This window comes from Drosophila sulfurigaster, chromosome 2L (assembly GCF_023558435.1).
Source record: "Drosophila sulfurigaster albostrigata strain 15112-1811.04 chromosome 2L, ASM2355843v2, whole genome shotgun sequence".
NCBI classification, from domain to species: domain Eukaryota; kingdom Metazoa; phylum Arthropoda; class Insecta; order Diptera; family Drosophilidae; genus Drosophila; species Drosophila sulfurigaster.
The window spans coordinates 28,854,485-28,875,099 of record NC_084881.1 but is presented as its reverse complement, the minus strand read 5'-3'; the positions used below and the strand labels follow the sequence as shown (position 1 = coordinate 28,875,099).

The 20,615-nt window shown below is 38.6% G+C and overlaps 3 protein-coding genes across 3 annotated transcripts in view; 2 read left to right on the top strand and 1 right to left on the bottom strand.

The window, feature by feature from the left end:
* LOC133850519 (uncharacterized) overlaps positions 1 to 20,615 on the top strand; it is an 85,701-nt gene that overhangs the window by 28,722 nt on the left and 36,364 nt on the right. The gene's annotated exons all lie outside the window — the stretch shown is intronic.
* Positions 14,094 to 15,006, top strand: LOC133850024 (casein kinase II subunit beta-like). The gene has a single exon (XM_062285985.1). It carries the CDS (start codon positions 14,231 to 14,233, stop codon positions 14,882 to 14,884), a length of 654 nt encoding a protein of 217 aa, XP_062141969.1. The 5' UTR covers positions 14,094 to 14,230; the 3' UTR covers positions 14,885 to 15,006.
* LOC133850328 (uncharacterized) lies at positions 16,297 to 19,165 on the bottom strand. Its single transcript, XM_062286389.1, has 3 exons — positions 19,009 to 19,165; positions 16,753 to 18,084; positions 16,297 to 16,690 (listed from the first exon to the last, which is right to left on the bottom strand). Exons 2-3 carry the CDS (start codon positions 18,066 to 18,068, stop codon positions 16,402 to 16,404), a joined length of 1,605 nt encoding a protein of 534 aa, XP_062142373.1. The 5' UTR covers positions 18,069 to 18,084; positions 19,009 to 19,165; the 3' UTR covers positions 16,297 to 16,401.

Genomic DNA, 20,615 nt, shown 5'->3' with positions numbered 1-20,615 from the left:
ATTGATTGTAACTACGACAGGAGATTTATATACTTACGAAAAACTTATCAGTGCTTTAGTATATAATAAAGATATAAGTATCGAAAGTACCCTATGAGTATACAAAAATGATGTATATATTTTAACTGAATCTAAAAATAGTTGCTTATACTGTGTAACATAAAATATCTAATCTAATCTATTTTTATATTTGTCTCTTTATAGGTAAGCCATATTCAATTTTGAACTGCCAATCACACCCAATTTAAAAGCTTAAGTATTACATTTAATCTTATACAACTTTTGAATTTGACATGATTTTCACATATATTTTGCAGGCAGTTTTACTCATTTCTTTGAGACTTTAAAATGATTTTAATTTCTGACAAAAAATACTTGTAAAACAAATCTATTTTTTATAGAGTTTCTCTAGAAATTAGTGTGTTTATTCATGTTCTAAATAAATTATTTTAGTATTGATTCTCTTACTTCTATTAGAAATTGTAAACAGGTGAAGGAAGAGTTTTTAAATTCCCTCGCAGAGCGTGTGAAATACAGGAGAAGGAGAAAGGAAGTTTTTCTTTAGGGAATTCTAATTGGAGCCATCTCTAGCACAGACACAAACCCTAAGCTAATAAGCATGATTCCCATCGATAATACCAATTGATTGGATTTTTCATAAATAAGAAGAATTCAATGGGGAAAAGTGAAGGAAAGCGGCAGCCAATTGGCTGGATTCATTATTGTAATGCAGACGAAAGGTGACAATCCTGAGAAAAGAATATGTTCTACATGTCTACTTATATGAACTGCATTTCCATAGAAATGTTTCCCACTTATGAACTGCACTTTCCTCCCCTGAAAAAAGAAGAATCGCTGCCATTTGCCTGCTCATAATTATTATTTTTAAATATAATACACCAGCGCTGCTCACGTGTTGAGGCTAAATCTTAGTGTGTGTCAGTTGGCCTTCCCATCTCCCCCCTCAGCTCGTTTGCTTCCTCTGTGAATTATGTGGCATAGCTCTCTTTCTCCCGTTCTCTCTCTTCAGCTATGTAGCTGATAGTTTTCCATCTGTGGCGTTAATAAATTTAAGCGTTTTATGCATAAATTATTTCCATTGCATATTAATCTGGTTGTAAGGGGAAAGGCGTTAAGTCGAGTAGCCGCAATGGGTTTAACAATCGCATTATTTATAGAGCTACACGTGTTATGATCGCACCCCAGGGGCCAAAACACTTATTGATGTAAGGATTTGAAGAGGTGAGCTTCATTTCAAATTTATCGGCCACAAGAAGAGTTGAAAGTGTCAAATGTTGAATGATTTCGACAAGGAATTATCTCTGACGTATCTTTTACAAGGTGTTTTATTACAATATTTCCATTTTGAATAAGTTACTGAACAGAAGTTGCAACTGCGCAGCACGCTTGTTGTTGCCACATCATTTAAATCGAATCGTATACGTTTCTAATCTATTGATAAACGCCTGGCAGATTGCGCATAAATCTTGCCTAACTGCCAGCCATAAGTTATTTATATATTGTCTCCCGATTCCCGACGCGAGAAAGATTCTATAAATTAAACAATCGATTAGCTGCGCTAAATGTTCAATAAAAATGACTTATTTGTTCTGTCATCCCCTTGGCATGTGGCTCTTAGAATACACTCATTATATTCACATTTTCAATTCGAACATTTTCTCTTCTTGTTCAAAGATCGTTGCAGGTGAGACTCTTCGGCTTCGTTGTCTGTTGTCTTTATGCGTTCATTGTTTCCAAATCAAATGCCCGCAAAACTTTTATTTTCAATAACTTTATGCCATTGTCTGGGCATTGTGGGTGAAAGTACTTTGGGTACTCGAAGTATTCAAACTCACACTCATAGAGGTTAGCAAAAGCGGACTTAGTTGATGCCCGTATCATTAATAACCCATAGAAAAGTGTGTTAATTGTTTGATCAGACAGACAAAACAGACAATTGCCTTGTTACATCATCAAATAGTTTAATGTACTTGTGATAGATACCCTGTAAATTTAGTCGTCTTCTTTATTTGATGCTTAATACAAGTTTGTGAAGTAAGCTGAAGAATATAAATTAAGATTGAATTTGATAGAAATGTTTTAAAATAGTCTTCCACTTTAGTTTACTGATTTACAGGGTATCTAAAACAAGCAAATGGTAAACAGAGAACAACAAAACCAAATGTAAATGTAAAATGTAAATGCAATTGGCAATTTCAGGCGCTCCAAGTGCGTTTAGTGCAACTTTATTTCAATTGCGAAACTCATACAATTGGCAACAACAACAACAACAAGAGCAGCAACAACATCAACAAGAGTTAAACTAACAACAACAAGATGTCCATATTTGCGTTATATGTAGCGGACCAAAACGCATTTTGGCCAATTGCAATTGGAATCGCAATACCAATTCGGTATTTATAGCCTGACATTTGCGCCAACGTGGGCCAAAAGAAACAAACAAATGGCGTTCAACCTGCCTCTGCCTGCTCCTCCCCTTTACCCTCTGTTCTCTCTCTTTCTCCTTGCTTAACTTCAAACTTGTGTCCTGTCCCCATACGGCTAGTTAACATGTGTTTCTCCTATGCACCTTCTGCACCTGCGCAACGTCCAAAAAATGTACAATTTGATGCCATTTTTGGATGCACCAAAGATGAAGATGTCGACAGCATTATTGTTGCTGTTTGCAGTTGTTTTTTTTGGCGACTCTGGCTGAAAGTGAAACGTGTGCAGCTTGTGGGTCCCGTCAATTTAAGCAGCCAGCTAGCTCCATAAGTATAGCAGAAACATGTCTCAACATGAGCTCGAGCTCTTAGAGAGCGCAATGAGCGCTATGGAGGTCAGCGTTCAACGTGCGATTCTTGGAAGACGGCGACATTACGAACTGACTAACTGCTGGCCATAAAGCACCAAAGTCCAGTTCAACGGCCAAAAGCAAAAAGAACCCCAAAAAAAAGCAGACAACTCCAATTGCAGCGCAAACCGGAACTTGAAATACTCTACAAGAGTAAGTTGGGTTCAAAAAGTTATACAAATGTGGTGAGCAGCTTTGAAGAAAGAATAATCACAATTTAGATATTATCTGTTTTTATTAAATTGGATTAAACAAAGTAATACAATTGTGATGAACAGATATAAAGGAAGAATAATCACAACAACTTCTAAAGGTGCTAAAGTTAGGAATAAAATCTTAAATCAATATCAGAAGAGGTCTAATCTGAATTAAGAAAGTAATATCTGAAATCAAGATCATAAATCTACAAAAATTCTAGATTTCCCTGCTTGATTCAAGATTATATAATCTAAATCAAGAGTAGTTCAAACTATAAACAAGAACATTTTTTTAATCTAAAAATCTTGATAAAGGGTTCTGAAGATAAGAAAGTTCTTACATCAAGATTTCTACTTTACAATCTAGATATTTTTTCAAATGATTTCGAAATCAAAAATGGTTTAAAGTTGAACCAAGAACATATTTTCAACCTTTAAATGTTGCTTAACGATAAGATCTTAAGATCGAAAAGTTCCTAAATCTATTTTTCAATCTAAGCTTTTTTCCAAATGATAAGTTTTTAAATCAAGATTTCTACATTCTAATCTAGATTTGTTTGCCAAATGATCTCGAAAGATTTATGCCTATATTTTTTACCTATTATTAAGTTTATGTAGATGATATTCTATGTTATAAAGTTCATTTTCAATTGTAAATTATCTTGAATTTGTCACTTATCGTTAGGCAAGTAAACCACACTTTAACTACATAGAGTATTGAAAGCGACACGCACCATTCAAAGTTCAAAAGGAAACAAGCTGCACGAAATCACAGTCAGACATAAAGCAAGACAGACAGAGAGAGGTGCGCAGTGCAAGCGAGAGATAGATAGGTAAAAAACCAAAACAACAACAAACAAGAGAAAAAAGTTAATTTCATTTTACAAGCGTACAAATTAAAAATGCCCAAACTCTGCGCTTTAATTAGTCAAACTCGCGCCAAAGCCAAAGCCCCCAAAAAGTGCTCCAAACAGACGACGACGACGCACGAACCACAAAAAAAAACGACTAAAAAATGAAAAGCAAAGAAAAAAAAGTGCTTCAAGTAGGTATTGAAAACGGAATCAGAGTTGGAGTTGAAGTTGAAGTCAAAGTCGCGGAGACAACTGGCGACAACTTTGTCTGATTGTCGAGCCAAACTTCTTGGTATTCGAGCTGCTGGCGTGCGCTTGTTTTTCATTGACTTCCGCTGCAGTTGAGCTCCAACTCCAACTTGAAGTCCAAGTCCAGGTTCAACGCAACTGACCAAACGACACTTGTCCGGTCTAATTTCGTAGGGCGTGTTTTTGGATTTGTATATTATGTTGTTCTGTTTGAAACGGAATGAAAATGTTGTCCAAAATTTATGCGACAAGTTTTCTTCAAGCCGTCTGCCTGGCATTTGCCCCCGTTTCTTTTTTGTGGGGCTGTTCTGGCTGAGTTTTACAACTAAATTTCCAAATAAAGTTGGTTTTTATGATAGGCCCGCGATCTCAATCATAATTCTTAGGAACTTGTAAATGGAGTAACAAGTGGAATCTCTGAAGCTCACGAGTGGCATGCAACGGCAGCCGAAGCAGCAGCAGCCTCGTCTCTCGTCTCATTTCAATGCTTTATGGGCAATGGCTTCTATGAATTTCGCTGCCAACTTTACTCTTAGGCCGAAAAATGAGATATTACTGCGTGCGTTTAAATTAATTGCCCCAGATGCGTTGCCAGATATCTAAAACGTGACTCAAAACGGGAGTCTCACAACCTGATGAACCAAAAAAACGAACGAGCAGAATGCAGTTAAAGAGTACGGCTGCTGAGCAATAGATGGCGCCACACATCAAATTGGAAATTATGCAACGCAAGCGATTGCCAAATGAATAAAGAATGTTAACTATAAGAGATAGGATAGGTTGGATTATCATTTTTACAACGTTTGCATGTGAAAACGATGTTAATGATCGTTGCTATTTACCATTTTATTTATAGGCAATCAAGCGCTTTTAATGCGAATTTTAAGAGCAGGCGCTAAATAGTAAATTTTTTAGCCAAATAACGAGATTGATTACGAGTACAAAACCTGTCGATGGACGCCATAAAAATGTTACTTTTCAATAAATAGAGTATAATGTATAGCTATTTCTATGGAAGTGCTCAACTACCTGCAAAATGTTGGCAATTTTCCATCTAAAAACCCAAAACAAACGCCCCCCTTTGGGCATGTTGTGTGGGCGTTTTCTGAACTACCGTGGAGATTCACACGCAATGAGATAAAAAAAACGAAGACTGCTATAAGAATTTCAGAGGCAAAGAAAGTAATAAATATAATTGTTACGGCTTCATTTTCGAGATACACATTTTGGCATTGTTCGAAATGCGAACAGGTAGCAAGCAAAAATTGCCGACTCTTATCTCAACTTTCAGTTTTCAGAGAGTTTACTTGTTGTGTTTTTTCGTTGATTGTTGCTACATATTGGGTTTGGCTTTTGTGCTCGTACATTTTTCTCTCTTGTTGTCCATTGATTGTGGCATTTGAGTCTCAAAAGACAAATGCCGATTATAACCATATCCATAGCCATTTGTATTCGCACCCGAGCATCGAGCTCTGTGTGTGGCGCAGTGCAAAATTGAAATTTCGGTTTAATTTGTGCGGCGGGAAAGCGGCTAAAATTTGTTGTTGGTTATTGTTGTTGTTGTAGGTATTGAGGTTTACGCATTGTGCGTGTGTTGGGGTCAAGTGGCCAGACAGCCAGCCAAGTTTGTGCCTTAAGTCTTTCGTTTTGTTGTGCGCTGTCAGCGCGCTTGTCAGCAAATTTGTTAAACAAACTGAAATGAAATATAATGAAATGCAATTTTTTAGGCATTTATGTTTTTTCCTCTTTTTTTTGGCGTTTAATTAGTGGAGCAAGCATTTCGTTCTGCACAATTAAGGCGATGGTTTGCATTCAGCGTAAACGAAAATAATAAAATAAAGATAATCAGAGAAGAAGATGTGAAGGTGAACTGGTGAAAGGCGCAGCTTAAATACTCTATAGAGGAAGTAAATTTCTTTGTAATTTAATACATAAGTTATAAAACAAAAATGTAAGAATTTGATAGAAAATGAGATGCTACAATGAGCTGTAAAATAGCAATATTTGGATGAAAACAATTTAATAAAAAATGTATTTGTATGTAAAGTGAAGATAAAGCTGGAGCTCTAAAAGAGTAATCTTTGAACGTTTTAGATGAAAATAGTTAAAATTAAATAATTCGAATTTTTGACTAAAATATAGCTGTAGCTAGACTTGTAAAAGAGCAATCTTTCAACATTAGAGGCAATTATTTTTTTAAAATAAAGACAGAATTCCTTGACTAAAATGTAGTTGTACCTGAAGCAGGGAAAGAGCAATTTTTAAACTTTTTAGATAATAATCATTTATGTATAATGAAGACAGAATTCCTTGACTACAGCATTAAAAATTGTAATGACAAAGCAGTCAAAAGTAAGAACTTTCTTTTATAATTTACACACCGCATTGCCAACATGTTCATACCCCAAGTTAGAGTATCAAAAATCAAGCCGAAAAATACGTTTAAAGGCGGCGTCCGCTGTGATTAAATCAGAATGCGTGGACAGGAACAGAGACAGGGACAGGCAAAGCAAATCTCTTGTAAGTCATAAACTGCAAACTCATATGGAAGCAGGAGCAGCAGCAGCTGTAGGAGTTGGAGTTGGAGGAGGCACTGGCTATCTGGTCATGTCATTTAGCGCTTATTGTGTCTGCACGTCTCGCTGACTGACTGAAACTGGACTGAGACTGAGGCTCGTTTAACCTTTGAGTGGGCAGACGCGCCTGTCAACTTTGTGCCGTAAATTAAACCATAAAAAAAAAAACAACAACTAAACAGAAGACAACCCAAAGACAACGACGACAACCACAAAACGAGGCGAGTTTCCAAAAATATATTTAAAATTTCGGTAAATACGTGAAAAATCACAATATTTTCTGTCATGTCATGCTGCGGATCCAATGCTCCATCGCTTCATCGCTCCATCGCTCCACTGATCCAATCATATGCGAGTCGTCACTTTTGCTGACCGAACCGAAATTTCAGTTTATTTCATTTGAGTTTCAGCAGTTGTTGTTGTTTTTCGCTTCGTTTCGTTTTTTGTGCCTTTCAATTGAAGTGAAGTGTCGCGCGACAAGTGCCGCAATTGAGTTGCCCCTACTTGTCACACACTGTCTTGTGCTTTGTTGTTGTGTTGTGTGGCAGGGGGCAAGAAGGAGCATGCTGCATGTCACCAAAGCCGAAAGCCATTGTCTCAGTGCGAACAGGTGAAGTTTTGAGTTGAGCAGTGAAATCGAGCGCAAAATTGTGACTCGCTGTTTGCCGTCGTTTCCCTTGTCTTGTGGCACATCTGATTTATGGCCAACAATTTAAACAATTTCATTTTATACCTTGATTTAAATACATTACTTTTTCACTCTTTTTGCGCCTGTATCATAATGACAACTGCTTTGCATGTCATTTCTGTGGCAAGTTGTCGCTGTCACTTACTCAGTTCCAAGCGGCTTTAACTGCGCTTCAAAGCAGCGAGAAAAGAAAGTAATCAGTCTGTAATTTAGAGCTGATTTTAAGCTAAAATGTTGCTATTAAAATTTAGAGTTTTATTAGTCATTTTTGAGCAGTAGTTGTTATATATTTTTACCTTAGCAAATTCATTAGAACTACTTTCTTGTATTCCTTTTTTCCACTTACTTTTTCGCTTCATTTTTAAGTCACTCGAAAGCCACGTTTCTGTGTCAATTTACATGGCCTTTAAGCTTAGGGCGAAGAGGCAAAAGAACAATAAGATTCGATTTCATTTTACAACAACTCAACCGAACTGAACTGCTTTAAAAATAATCACGAACTGAAAATGCGTGGGAACTTTAACTCAGATTTTGCGTGTGACGAATGAAATTTGATAGAAAACTAGCGAAGCAAAAAAAAGAGACGAACGCAAATTGCACAGGTAAGAAAAGCTGAAAAGCTAATCGCACAAATATAAATGCGAATTTGACAATAAAAAAAAGTTTTATTATTATTTTTATGCGATTTTTCGAATTTCGTTCACTGTTGTTGTTGTTGTTGTTTTTGTCGGCGACCCACAAAAAGCTGAAATAAAGCAAAAGCAAAGCGTCGTTTATTGGGCAACTGTAATAAATTATCGAAAAACACGAAATGCGCACTAAAATATGGCCAGGAACAGTAACAACAACAGCAGCAACAACAACAACAACATCGAAGACAACTAAAGCAGTAACAACAACAATTCAGTTGTTGTCTATTAAAAAACGGGCGATTTGTGCCAAAATTTCAAAGCTCGAGATTAGCATCGAACCGAAAATGAAATCATGCAAAAAATTTCCTACAAAAAAATACAAGTGGCCAGGCTGAGGATGAGAGTGCACGACTAACAGATGACCTATAAGAAAGGACAGGCAACAAGTTTGCCATAAGATATACCAAGAATATGAAGAAGGATCCTGGATAGTTAGATGATTATACAAATACATTTTTCCAAAAATTTCAAAGATATTTCAAAAACAGAAATAAAAACGAGTAGGAAAGCTACTCATTTTAAAAAATACCATATTCGAAAAATATACCAAATTAATATACCATAAAATACTAAATATACCAAAGGCCATATTTTACAAAATGTAACTAGTAAAACCAATCAAAGGATATATTGAAAGCCATATTCTAAAAATATATTAATTCAATATACCGCAAAAATACTAAAATATACCAAAGGCTACATTTAGTGTATTGAAAAACTATATTCTACAAAACGTTCCAAATTAGTATACCATAAAAATACTAAAATATACCAAAAACTTTATTTAGTATACCGATAAAATATACCATCACGCCATCCAAAGCAACTGAGATCCGACTGCATTAGCGCGTATAATAATAGAATAGAATATACCAAAAATATCAGAAGTATTTAAAAGGCATCTCTAATTAAATATTCCCAGAATATGAACCCATTAGTTTCTTCTCTATAGTGTTTGTTGTGTCTTGTGGTAACATTGCCGTTTACAAAGTCACACAGGGTATTTGGCAGCATCGGTGAGGCAAGAGGCCGAGAGAGAACCGAAACAGGTTCACACGCTACCAAGAACCGAGATGCCGAAAACAGTTTTGTGGATGCTAACGGATCGCACAGGGGCAGGAAGTGTAGCAGAAACACCCTTTTGCACCGGGTTACGGGTTAAGGGACTCTCTGTGTGTAGAAACTTGGATCTACCTGGAGGTGAATTGTGTGTGTGGTTGTGTGTGATACATTTCGCTTAATTCCTTCTCATTTCAGCTCTTGTATTATTTTTGTACTGTGCGCTGTGCTGTGTGCAACAAGTGAATGACAGGATAATCGTCCTGTGTACCTGTTTGTTTGCCCGCCTGCCTGCGGTCTCTTACTGTACATGTGTGTGTGTGTTTGTGCTTCCCTTTTTGGCATGTGAACAACTCGCATAAAATCTCTTAATGTTTGCATTCTTATGCCGCTGTCGTCTCGTTTGATGCGTGATCTTGTTGATTATGCTGATGGCTCCGATCTGCTGTGATCTGTCTTGCAGTTTCCCAGCAGGTTCCATTCACTCACTCGCTTACTCGACCGACTCAGTTCAGTGGCATTTCGACAGTACAAATTTCTCGTTTACCAATTTTTTATTCTCTTTTTTCTGTTTTTTTGCTGCTGTTGTGTTGTCCTCTTGGTAGTCTGTTTCTTTTTCTTTTTTTTAGTCTTTTGTATGCAAGAGTGTGAAATTTTTGCTTGTTGTTTGCTTCATGGAAATTGCCTATGCCTTGGAATTTTGTGGGAACAAGTGCACAGCACAATCCCAAATCTCAGTCTCAGTCGCAGTTCGAGTGATTCGTACACGTTACGTGCCTTTGCGATGTGCTTGGAGAACACCCGCAGGCGAGAGCGTGTGAATTTTGCAATGAATATGATTTCAGTTCACTTCTCTCTCTTTTTTTGGCATTTCTACGTTTAAATTGGTTGGCAATATAACAAAATATGAGTAGAAAACGTTCTGTTAAGGCTGGGAAAATTAATTGTAAGAGCTTCTAAATTTGCAAAGTTTGTTTAGCTAATTTAAAATTGATCAGTTAAGAAATTAAATAAAAGTCGATAAATTTCCAATATAAGAAATTTCTAGCTTTAAATCTGTGGGCAATAAAACAAAATATGAGCAGAAGAAGATGACGTTATTAAGGCTGGAAAAATGAATTGTAAAAGCTTCTGAAATTGTTAACATTTTGTAGGCTGCAAAATTTACCAAATTTATCATTTCAAATTGAAGAAAATTCCGCCTTTAAGACTGCAGATGACTTGCTTTTAGGACCGAGAAAATGTATATAACAGCTTCTGAAATTGCTAAGTTGTTGTGCACAATTGAAAACTGATCAGTTAAGAAATTAAATAAAAATCCTTACTCTACAAAAAAGGCAACCCCATTAATGTATATTTGAATAATCTGATCAATGCCTCATTTTCAAAGATAATTAAATGTATTTAAGATCATCGCTTGCTCCACATATTAAACGTTGATTCTTTCTTGTTTAGGTAGTTCAAAATTAATCAAAAAAGATTCTTAAATTTCTGATCTTGTTAACTTTGTTTTGGGAATCAAAAATGCATTAGTTACAGAATTAAGTAAAAGTTAGAAGGTTTATTTATACATATTTTAGCAAGCTCATCAATGCCTCATTTCACAAATATTTAAATATAATTTAGGACATCGCTTGCTCCACATATTTAACGCTGTCACTTCCTTACCTTTAAGCAAATTGTTTTAATTTAATTTAGTGTCGATTATGAACAAGTTATGAAGTCGTCGGTGTCGTCGTCGTTGTCGTCATCGTCATCCTTTGTGACAGACAGTTTTGGTTTTATGGGCTGTTCGGGTTGAGTTCGTGATGCATTTAATTAAAATTCCAGCAACCTGCTCAGAGTTTTATGTGTGTTTATGCGCCCTAAAGTGCTGTCACCTTAACTCGCACGCATCGTGATTTATAATCCTGCAGCAAATACACACAAACACACAGACACACAAAAATTAAATAATAAAAACTGGAAACTGTAACAAAATGCGGCATCCACTGCGATGATGATGCTGTGTGTGAGTGTGTGGAGAGGAACATCGGTTGCGCATGCGCAATAAATTCGGTTTTTATGACACCTGACAAAATACGCAGCAGCGGCAGCAGCAGCAAAAGTCGATGCAGCAGTTGAAACTGTGCGGCTGCTTCAGTGGAAAATTGTTTAATGACTAATGGCAGTCGCCAGTGGATGTAGTTGTAGTTGTGTGTGTTTGTGTGCCTGGGGATGGAGTTGCTCTCTTCGAAATGGGGTTGGGGCACATAGACGCCTTCTGCTGCTGAACGTTTATTGCCCTGTGTCTATTGAAGATTAATTTCATTTACACAACTTCATCGCCTTGGCCTGGCTTAACACTTTGTTGCCGGCTGCTGCTGTTGCTGCTGCTGTTGCGTTTTGAAGTTAATAAAGTCATAAATATTGTCTTTGGGGGCTGTGCACGGATTTCGGTTTCGCTGTAAGACGCCGTAATACGCAACAGTCGGAGCAACAGCAACAACAACAGTAACAACAGCAACAGCAGCAGCCGCCAGCACGTCTCGAAGCGGCACAAATCGTTACGTGTCGATAGTTTTTTTACTTCTTCTCGTTGTTGTTTTTGCTTTTATGACTCCTTTGTGTGCGACTCGATCGAGAGCTAGCAACACTCTCCATGCAAGGCGGAGCATATGGCGCAGATTAGAAACGGAGCTGAAGCTGATATTTTATGAGGAAGCAAATTGCATCAGCAAGTGAAACTTAACATGTCCATGGGAGGAGCTTAACTTTATTAACTAACTTACAACAAAATAAAGGCAATTCAAAATCAATTCAACTTTGGCATTTTCATACGCGAATTGGCGGCTATAAAATGCCTATAGAAAAGCGAATTGCATTTTTGTGGTATTAGTATCTAGCAAGTATCTTTTTATAGATGCCAGGAATTTAAGCAGGCGAGGAAGAAAAAGAGAATTGGTAAAGAATTTAGGTCTGGGAAAATTTTAGTTATTTTAACAGAGTTGAAATTCAGCACAATTTTTTTTTAGGAATTTATGAAATCTGTATTTGATATTAATAATTAAACAAATTATAAAGAAAAGTACCTCTAGGGTAGAAAAGTATTATAACTTTATGCCTACAGGAAATGTATTTAACAGGGAGACAATATATGTACATATTCCCATAAAATATACATCTTCTTGATCAGCGATCTATAAAAAAATATCAACTGAAATAGACTTTTATCTGCTTTGGTATGTTTAGTACTTTATGGTATATTTTGAATGTAGTACTATATCAATATACCAACGAGAATATTCGGTATATTTAAATAGTACAACCTTCATAATATACTAAATTTTTGGTATATTGGTGAAGTGGCTTATTCCAAATATACCAATAATTGCATTAAGTATGTTTAATTTTTTGTGGTATATTTAGTTGGTATATTTCAAGAATCATACCGCACTGTTGTGCTCTTACTTAATTTTTTTTGTAATTGAGTGAGGATTCAATTTTGAAACATTTCTAGAAATATTTGTGAAATAGCAATTTCATAGGAAATTTATCAAATAGCTTTGGATAAATTCCACCTTTGCCTGATTCATCCCTGTGTCATTAGATATTACTCATTTGATTAGCACTACCCCAGAAAATAAGCACACTTCATGCAACGTGTGGCAAATGTCAGGATGTGGCAGTTAGTTAAAAATAATTTGTTATCAGGCTATTAAAAATATGCTTAGCTATGCAAAGCAAAAAGAAACGAACACCTTATCGGGACTCACAAGTGAGCAAACAGTTTGCAAACACATGAATCGCAAGACGTAGTGACAATCACAATCGATACACAGCACAACAATTCACCGTAAGGTTTATCCGGGCATTCGAGTTGGCGACACAAACAACAAACAACAAATGAGCATATGAAAAGGTGCTTCACAGTCCAGATAGTATTGGCACAGCTGCTGCTGTTGCTTCTTGAGCGAAACGGAACAGGCGACAACCTTATGCAAAAAAGGTGCAACATTTTCCATACTTCCACAAAAGCAACTCTTTGTTGTTGTGCTGTTGTGCAAACAACAAGCTGCGCCCTAACGGATCGTTATCGACTTTGTCTGTCTGTCTGTCTGTGTGGGGTGAGTTGAACGGAGTTGAGTTGTGCAAATACACCTTGCATGCTCCTATATATGAAGTCGCCTCCTTCCGGCCGGAAAAGTGATCTACACTCAAGTGGCGATAGTTTCGTTCTCGTTCTCGTTTTTTAATATCAATACTCTTTTTTTTTGGGGTGGTTTATTTTTGTATGTAAAACTTTTCCTGTCTACCTGTCAAGTTTACGCCTGACAGCGCCCAATAGAGCAGCTGTAAGAGGGTCCTTGAAAAAGGAATACAAGCGAGCACTACTGCAACATGTTGGCTTAGGCTAAGGGGCCTACAGCATAGGGGTGGCTCGACTAGGCTAGCTTTATAGGACAGGTGTGCCCCGAAATTGTCGAAACATTCCAAAATTTGTTTAGTTATCCTTCTTGTTGTTGTCGTAGGCAAAATGAATTAATGTCGTATTTCTTAATAAACGTCAACGGTTATTTCGTTCGCCTTCCAATCGAAACCAACAAATAGCAAACCAAACAAAACGCAAAAAAAACAACGCGAACAAAAAATAAATGAATTGAAATAATACGTATCACAAAACTATGCCAGAAGAATTGTCCGTCGTGTGTGTTGCTAAATTGTTTTTGCGCGTGAAATAATTTCGTCGAGGCAAATGGCAAAAACAACGGACGCGTTCAGCACACACGTTGTGTGTGTGCGTGTGTATTGTGCTAGTGTGTGTGTGTTGTTGCAGGCTTACTAGACGGAATCCGAACGAGATAGACTAATTGGCTACATTTTTTGTGTATATTTTAGGTATACATTTTCAAAGTGATTGGTCACTTGCAAGCTTATCGATAAAGTCGATAGTTCGATACGACGTTCGTGACATCCCTAATACCGATTGCAAAACCGACAACTCGCTTGTTAAATTTTCGCATTGAAAAAAGTGCTTTAATTAGTAAAAGTGTTTTGAAAATTGTGCGAAAATTAAGCAAAATGAGCAGCTCCGAGGAAGTCTCTTGGGTCACCTGGTTCTGCGGGCTTCGCGGCCATGAGTTCTTCTGCGAGGTTGATGAAGACTACATACAGGACAAGTTCAATTTAACTGGTTTAAATGAACAGGTGCCCAACTATCGCCAGGCCTTGGATATGATCTTGGATCTGGAGCCCGAGGATGAGCTGGAGGACAATCCATTGCAATCGGATATGACCGAACGGGCAGCTATAATGCTTTATGGACTCATACATGCTAGATATATACTTACAAATCGGGGCATCGCTCAAATGATTGAGAAATATCAAACTGGCGATTTTGGACATTGCCCACGTGTCTACTGCGAGAGTCAGCCCATGTTGCCTTTGGGCCTGTCGGATATACCCGGCGAGGCAATGGTGAAAACTTATTGCCCCAAATGTATTGATGTTTATACACCAAAATCATCGCGTCATCATCACACCGATGGCGCCTATTTTGGCACTGGATTTCCACACATGCTCTTCATGGTGCATCCCGAGTATCGCCCCAAGCGTCCTATTAATCAATTTGTTCCACGTCTGTACGGCTTTAAAATTCACAGCTTAGCTTATCAAATTCAGCTGCAAGCAGCAGCCAATTTCAAAATGCCACTACGAGCGAAACGAGAGACATAGTTTCAACTGAAGAGAGAGCCGAAAGCTACAGACCCTAAATAAGTGCAGAGGTTTTGAGCGCCACAAGCAAAAATCATTTATATAAAATAAAAAAATAAAATAAAAATAAATTTAAAAAGAAATGCTCATCCACAAACAAACCATTTATGCGGGGGATTAAAAGTACAGTTTACTGACAGACTATTGTGTGTGGTAATAATAATGATATAAGTAGGCTATAAAATTGGAATTATGCTGCACATAATCGTCATAAATAACTTGCAGTACATAAATCAAAAGGGTTATGAATGTACAAAATATTGTATTGAAAAGATTATAGTGAATTTATACTACCTATTTCTTCTTATATACTTTTAACAAGTTCGACAGTGAAATACTCGCTACTCTTTTTAAATAAAAGTAAAAGAGTGTGGTATTATTCTTAAAGCATACCACATTAATATACGAGAAAATGCTAAAATATACCATAAACCTACAATTATACGGAATTTATACATCACAAAATACTAAAAAATATGTGTCGATTGCTATATTTGGTATAGTGCTATAGCACTACATTAAAAATATACCATATAGTAAAAGAATACCAGATTGTCAGCCCTTCAAAAGTATTTCTTTATAAGTTCTACTTTTAACGGTTAGACAGACAAACAGACATGGCTATATCGTCTCGGCTGTTGACGCTGATCAAGAATATATATAATTTATAAAGTCCCTCTACCTGTTATATACATTTTTCATAGGAAGAACTAATGTAAAGAGAACTTTCTAATAGATGGACAGTTCTAGCATATTTTTCGAATGCTTGAAGCCTTTGTTTCTGGACTTGCCGACACTGTTGCATAGCTAATTAGGCATGCGTCTGAAGGTACTTTTAACCGATTCCGAAATACTATCAATTAAATGAAAATTAATGCTACTGCAATTCTGATTGTCGCTCGAGCTGAGCTCCGCTTGCAACTTCAACGTTTTGGGGCACGATCCGTGCGTAAGCACGCTCGACCTGCGAGGCGAGACGTGAGGACCCAAATAATTGTGCGATGCGCTTGTGGTTGGCGCACGGCTTCAATTGAAGTTCAATTGGTAGAAGACGCTTTGATTTTATTGCCAGCACTTAACATAATGAGCGGCACGATAAGATCACGTTTCCTCAACAGCGACAACGACAAAGCGAAGCGACACCGACAGCCGTCAGTCGACAGTTGGCGACTAGCGCATGCTCAATGCGCATATGCTTCCTGTCTGCGTGGTTGCTGGCCGGATATTCCTTTAAGTACCCAAACACAAAACCGAGTCGTCTCCGACTGTCTGCAATCAGTGCACAAAAGTTCAAAGTGCATGTGTGGAATACATGAATAATCCAAATGCGAAAGATCCATTGAAAATGCCAAGTGCAGCAGCAGCAGCAATTGAACAAAGGACACACCACCTGTTTCCTTGGGCTTTTGTTTGGATTTATTCCAAAAAGGAAGTTCATTGAACTACAATTTGTGCGAGATTGTGTGTTTCTTTCGTCCCTACAAATTGTATGTCAAGTAGGCTTCGTAGAGCAACTGCGATCGCGCATAGCGTTTGTTGTTCTCCATGAACTGTACGATATCCTTGACAACCACACGCTTGGCTCGCAAAGGCGGTGCACGTGGTGGCAACGCTGTGGCAACTCCACTGCCAAATCTCGAGGTACTCGCTGCTGTCGGCTTGCGTCCGCCCAGAGCCAAGAGCGCCGTTGTGTTGGTCGACTCCAAACGCATCTCGTGTTCCAGCGAACTGCTGCCCGGAAGTTTGCGTTTCATCTTCATCCAACGACTGACATATAGAGTAGAGAATTTATTAATTTACTAGCTAGCAACGATTGAATTTTACCTTACCTGCGATGCCCTGGAGTTTCGTCATCGGCGCCACCAAAATCGGCTGCCTCGCGATCGTTGAGGAACATCATTGTGGAGCGCATATCGTGCTGCATCACACAACGGGGATCGTTGTACAGCCAATAGCCAGTGCGATGCTCGCACAGCTCAATAACCGACTTGACCATGTACTTGGCATACGTCTCCACGGCAGACAATATGCCATCCACAAGCTCCTCGTTAAAAGGTCCCTGACGCAACACATTCTCCATGGCGCTGTACTTAAGCAGCATTTGCTCAATGCCTTTGCGATCAAAGTACGAGGGACGTCGCTCCTCTCTATTCTCGGGTACGATCAACTCCGTGATGAGCAAACGCTTGCCGGCATAGTGTCGCATGGGCACCTCGTAAACCAACTCGCCAGCATTGTTGGGCAGCTGATGGAACACTTGAGGAACATCATCGGTCGCCTGGTTTGCCTCAACATTGGGGAGCTTCTTAGGCTCATCTTTGGGGAGCTCATTGGATAGCTCCTTGGGCTTCTCCTTCGGCTGCTCTTTGACCGGTTCAGCAGCTTTCTCGGTGGCAACTTGAACAAACTTTCGGATGATTTCTCCATCTGCCTTTCGTTCGTTTTGAACAGAAGCGTTCCGCAAAGCCAATCTAGACGAATTCACTAACAGTTTTCTGTCAAGTTGCTGACTAACTTTTTCTGCAGCTTTGTGGCCGATGTTAATATTCTGCCTGATTTCTTCATTTGCCAATCCGATTAGCGAAGAAGCTGTCCGGTAGGTAAATCGTAAAGATTTCTGACTGTCTTCGTAAGCTTTCAGGCTGACTTCATCACGTTGCTGGATAAGTTCTTCAACAGTTTCCTGCTCGAGTTTTTCATTGAGGTTTTTATTAGATTGCCCCATGGCTTCAGCATTCAGTTTCGTCATCATTCCGTCGGCTGCTTCAATGGGTTTTATGTTCGACATCTCCACACGATGGTCGTTGGGTACCTTCAAAGACTGCTCATAAGGCATCTTGAAAGGTTGCTCATTGGTCACCCCTAAAAGTAGCTTATTGGACAAATCCATAGGTTGTTCATTGGTCACTTTTATAGGCAGTAGTTTAGGCATTTTCACAGGCTGCTCACGAATCACCTTCATAGGCTGATCATAGGTCAGCTTCATGGGCTGCTCACTGGACACCTGCATAGGCTCCTCGTTGAATACCTCTTTAGACTGTTCATTGGAATCTTTGTTAACCTGCTCGCTAGATACCGCCATAACCTGCTCATTAGGCACTTCCATAGCTTCTTCATTAGACACCTCCATCTCCGTGTTGTTCATAACGCTCAAGTATGTGCTGTAAGTGCAAAGAAAACGTCAACTTTAAAGCAGCTGTCGAGAGGCAAAGCTAAAGAAGCATAAGAAGCGAGGCACGCGCCTGCACCTTTGAGGCATCAAGTATATGCATCAAGTGGCATAATGTAAAAGTAACAGATGCCAGCATGATCCTTACCGGTCGACTGCATCACCACTGACCGCAACAACCCACTGGCACTTGTTCCTCTTCAGTGCACAGTGCACAGTGCTCAGTGCAGTCAACCTGCCCACACAGGACATAGGATATGTTATGCAAAGTGCACAGGAATGTGAGGTAAGGTGGTAGTGGTGGTGTTTGCCACGAGCTGACTGACTAATTATTCAAATTGTGAGCATGATGGAATGCTAGAGAACTAGGACAACAAACGGAGAGACAGAGACGGGGTAAGCGGATATTAAACAACGGCGCGCGACAGTCGCCCGTCGTCGTCGTTGTTGTTGTTGTTGTCTGCAGTTTGATGTCTCGTCCCGCACATTTCCGCGCACCGTTGACTCGAGGTGCCCAAAAGGACGGCACGCGGTCCAGTCTAGTCCAGCAACGAGGGTGCTTGGGCGCATATTAAACCCGACTGCATTTACCTGCCAGTGTTTTGACATTTGTTGTTGTTGCTGTTGTTGTTACCCCTAGAACTAACATATTAGAAATTCTGGTCAAGGCGATCGGCAGCGTTCTTTTGTCTTTACCGTCAGCAGACGCGTCGCGTTGCGTTGTGTCGCCAGTGTTGCCCTGCTCCCGAACAGGTTCATTACGCGTGCCGTCAGTTGTTGTTGTCGTTGTTGCTGTTGTTGTGGCTGTTGCACTCGCGAGGCGTTGACCTAATTATGTGTTGTGTTTTTTATGCGTGCTTCGCTACTTTTTAGTTTGTAAATTGTTTTTCTTTTTGTTTGGCTTGCGCCCGCTTACATAGGGGTTGATTGCTGCGGGCAACCGAATTCCTTTGCTTAATTATCTAATGCAAGGTGCACAATGCGTTTTTCTTATGCACAATTCAATTTAAGAAGAGACAAAATTTTTTACCTTTTCCTCTCAAAGTAAAGCAAAAAAAGAAGTTCAATATGAAAATTGAACGTTAGCTTATAAGCTTTTGCAACACTGCAAGGCGTCGTAACTATGGTTGAAGGATTTCACGCTTTTTTCAACACTGAAACAATCGATTACCGATAACACAGCTCGTCTCGCGCATCGATAGTTGTTGCTACTAAAAAATTTCATTGATTGTCGTCAACAATAGACTATCGATAACCTAGTTTGTCTAGCAAATCGATCATTTTTGGTACTAAAAGTTATCATTGATTATCGTCAAGCCTTTTTTTAAACACTGCAAACACAGCTCGTCTAGCGCATCGATAACTTCTGCTAAAAAGTATCGCTGATTGTCATCAAGCTTTTTCAGCACTGCAAACATTTGATTACCGATAAATAGCGTTCCTGGCGTATCGATAACTTTTGCTACAAAGTATCGTTGATTGTCGTCAAGCTTTTCCAACACAGATAACTTTTGCTGCTTAAAATTATCGTTGATTGTTGTCAAGCTTTTTCAACTATGCAAACATTTGATTACCGATAACACAGCTAATCTAACGCATCGATAACTTTTGCTACTAAGAAAAGTATCGTTGATTGTCGTCAAGTTTTTTGCAACACTGCTGCCACGATTGCAATTGCAAATGATTAACGATAACACAGCGCATAGTGCATCAATCGTAACGTCAACGAGAGGCCAAATTCGAGAGACTCTCAGCATTTAGAAATGCAGATTGGCAATTGGAAAAAGTGTAACTTGCAGCTTGAAACTTGCATAATCCTCTGCAGTCGGGGCTGCCAAGCACATAAACTAAGCTAACAATTCAACTAAAATGCCAGCTAGATAATAAAAAGCAAAAATCGAAGCAGAAGTTGGACGAGACGAAAGCGGCAAGCAGAGGCTGAAGTAGTTGCAAAATGGAAATGGATATAAAAATGCGAACACAAGCTGACTCTGCCAGACAGAAAGACGGACAGCGGAGTCGATGCTGGAGTCCAAGCTTGGAGTTGGAGTTGGCGACCACCCACACACTGTTGTTGGCTGATGCCTTTTGCTGTTTGCAGAGTGCATCCTCGCCGCCTGCGCAGTGTCAAATAGACAACAACTTAGCAAAAGTAACAGGCGAGAGGGATCGACTTTGGGATACGCGGTAGTCGCCTTTAAAATTCTTCCCATTCGAAAATTTTTAAACTGTTCTTTGCGTCACTGATATTTTACATTATTGCAATTGTATAATAAGAACTTAAAAGAATTTCTGAATATTAAATAGATTTCTACAATAAACTATCTCTATGCAAAACAAAAAAAATTATTTTTTGTGAATACTTTTCCCTTTACAACATCTTAAAATGTGTTCCTTGCAATGTTTCTATTTTATTTATGGCCCATTTTTCAATCTCCCCATAAAATTATTTGCTTGATAAAGTTCTGTTATATAAGTACACATGAAAGTGCTTATATTTGTATATGTCAGAACAAGTTCGCT

Coding starts and splice junctions, on each gene's coding strand:
- LOC133850024 (XM_062285985.1), top strand. CDS start 14,231: ATGAGCAGCTCCGAGGAAGTCTCTTGGGTCACCTGGTTCTGCGGGCTT.
- LOC133850328 (XM_062286389.1), bottom strand. CDS start 18,068: ATGAACAACACGGAGATGGAGGTGTCTAATGAAGAAGCTATGGAAGTG. Junction 16,691..16,752: donor GAAACTCCAGGGCATCGCAG/GTAAGGTAAAAT, acceptor TCTATATGTCAG/TCGTTGGATGAAGATGAAAC.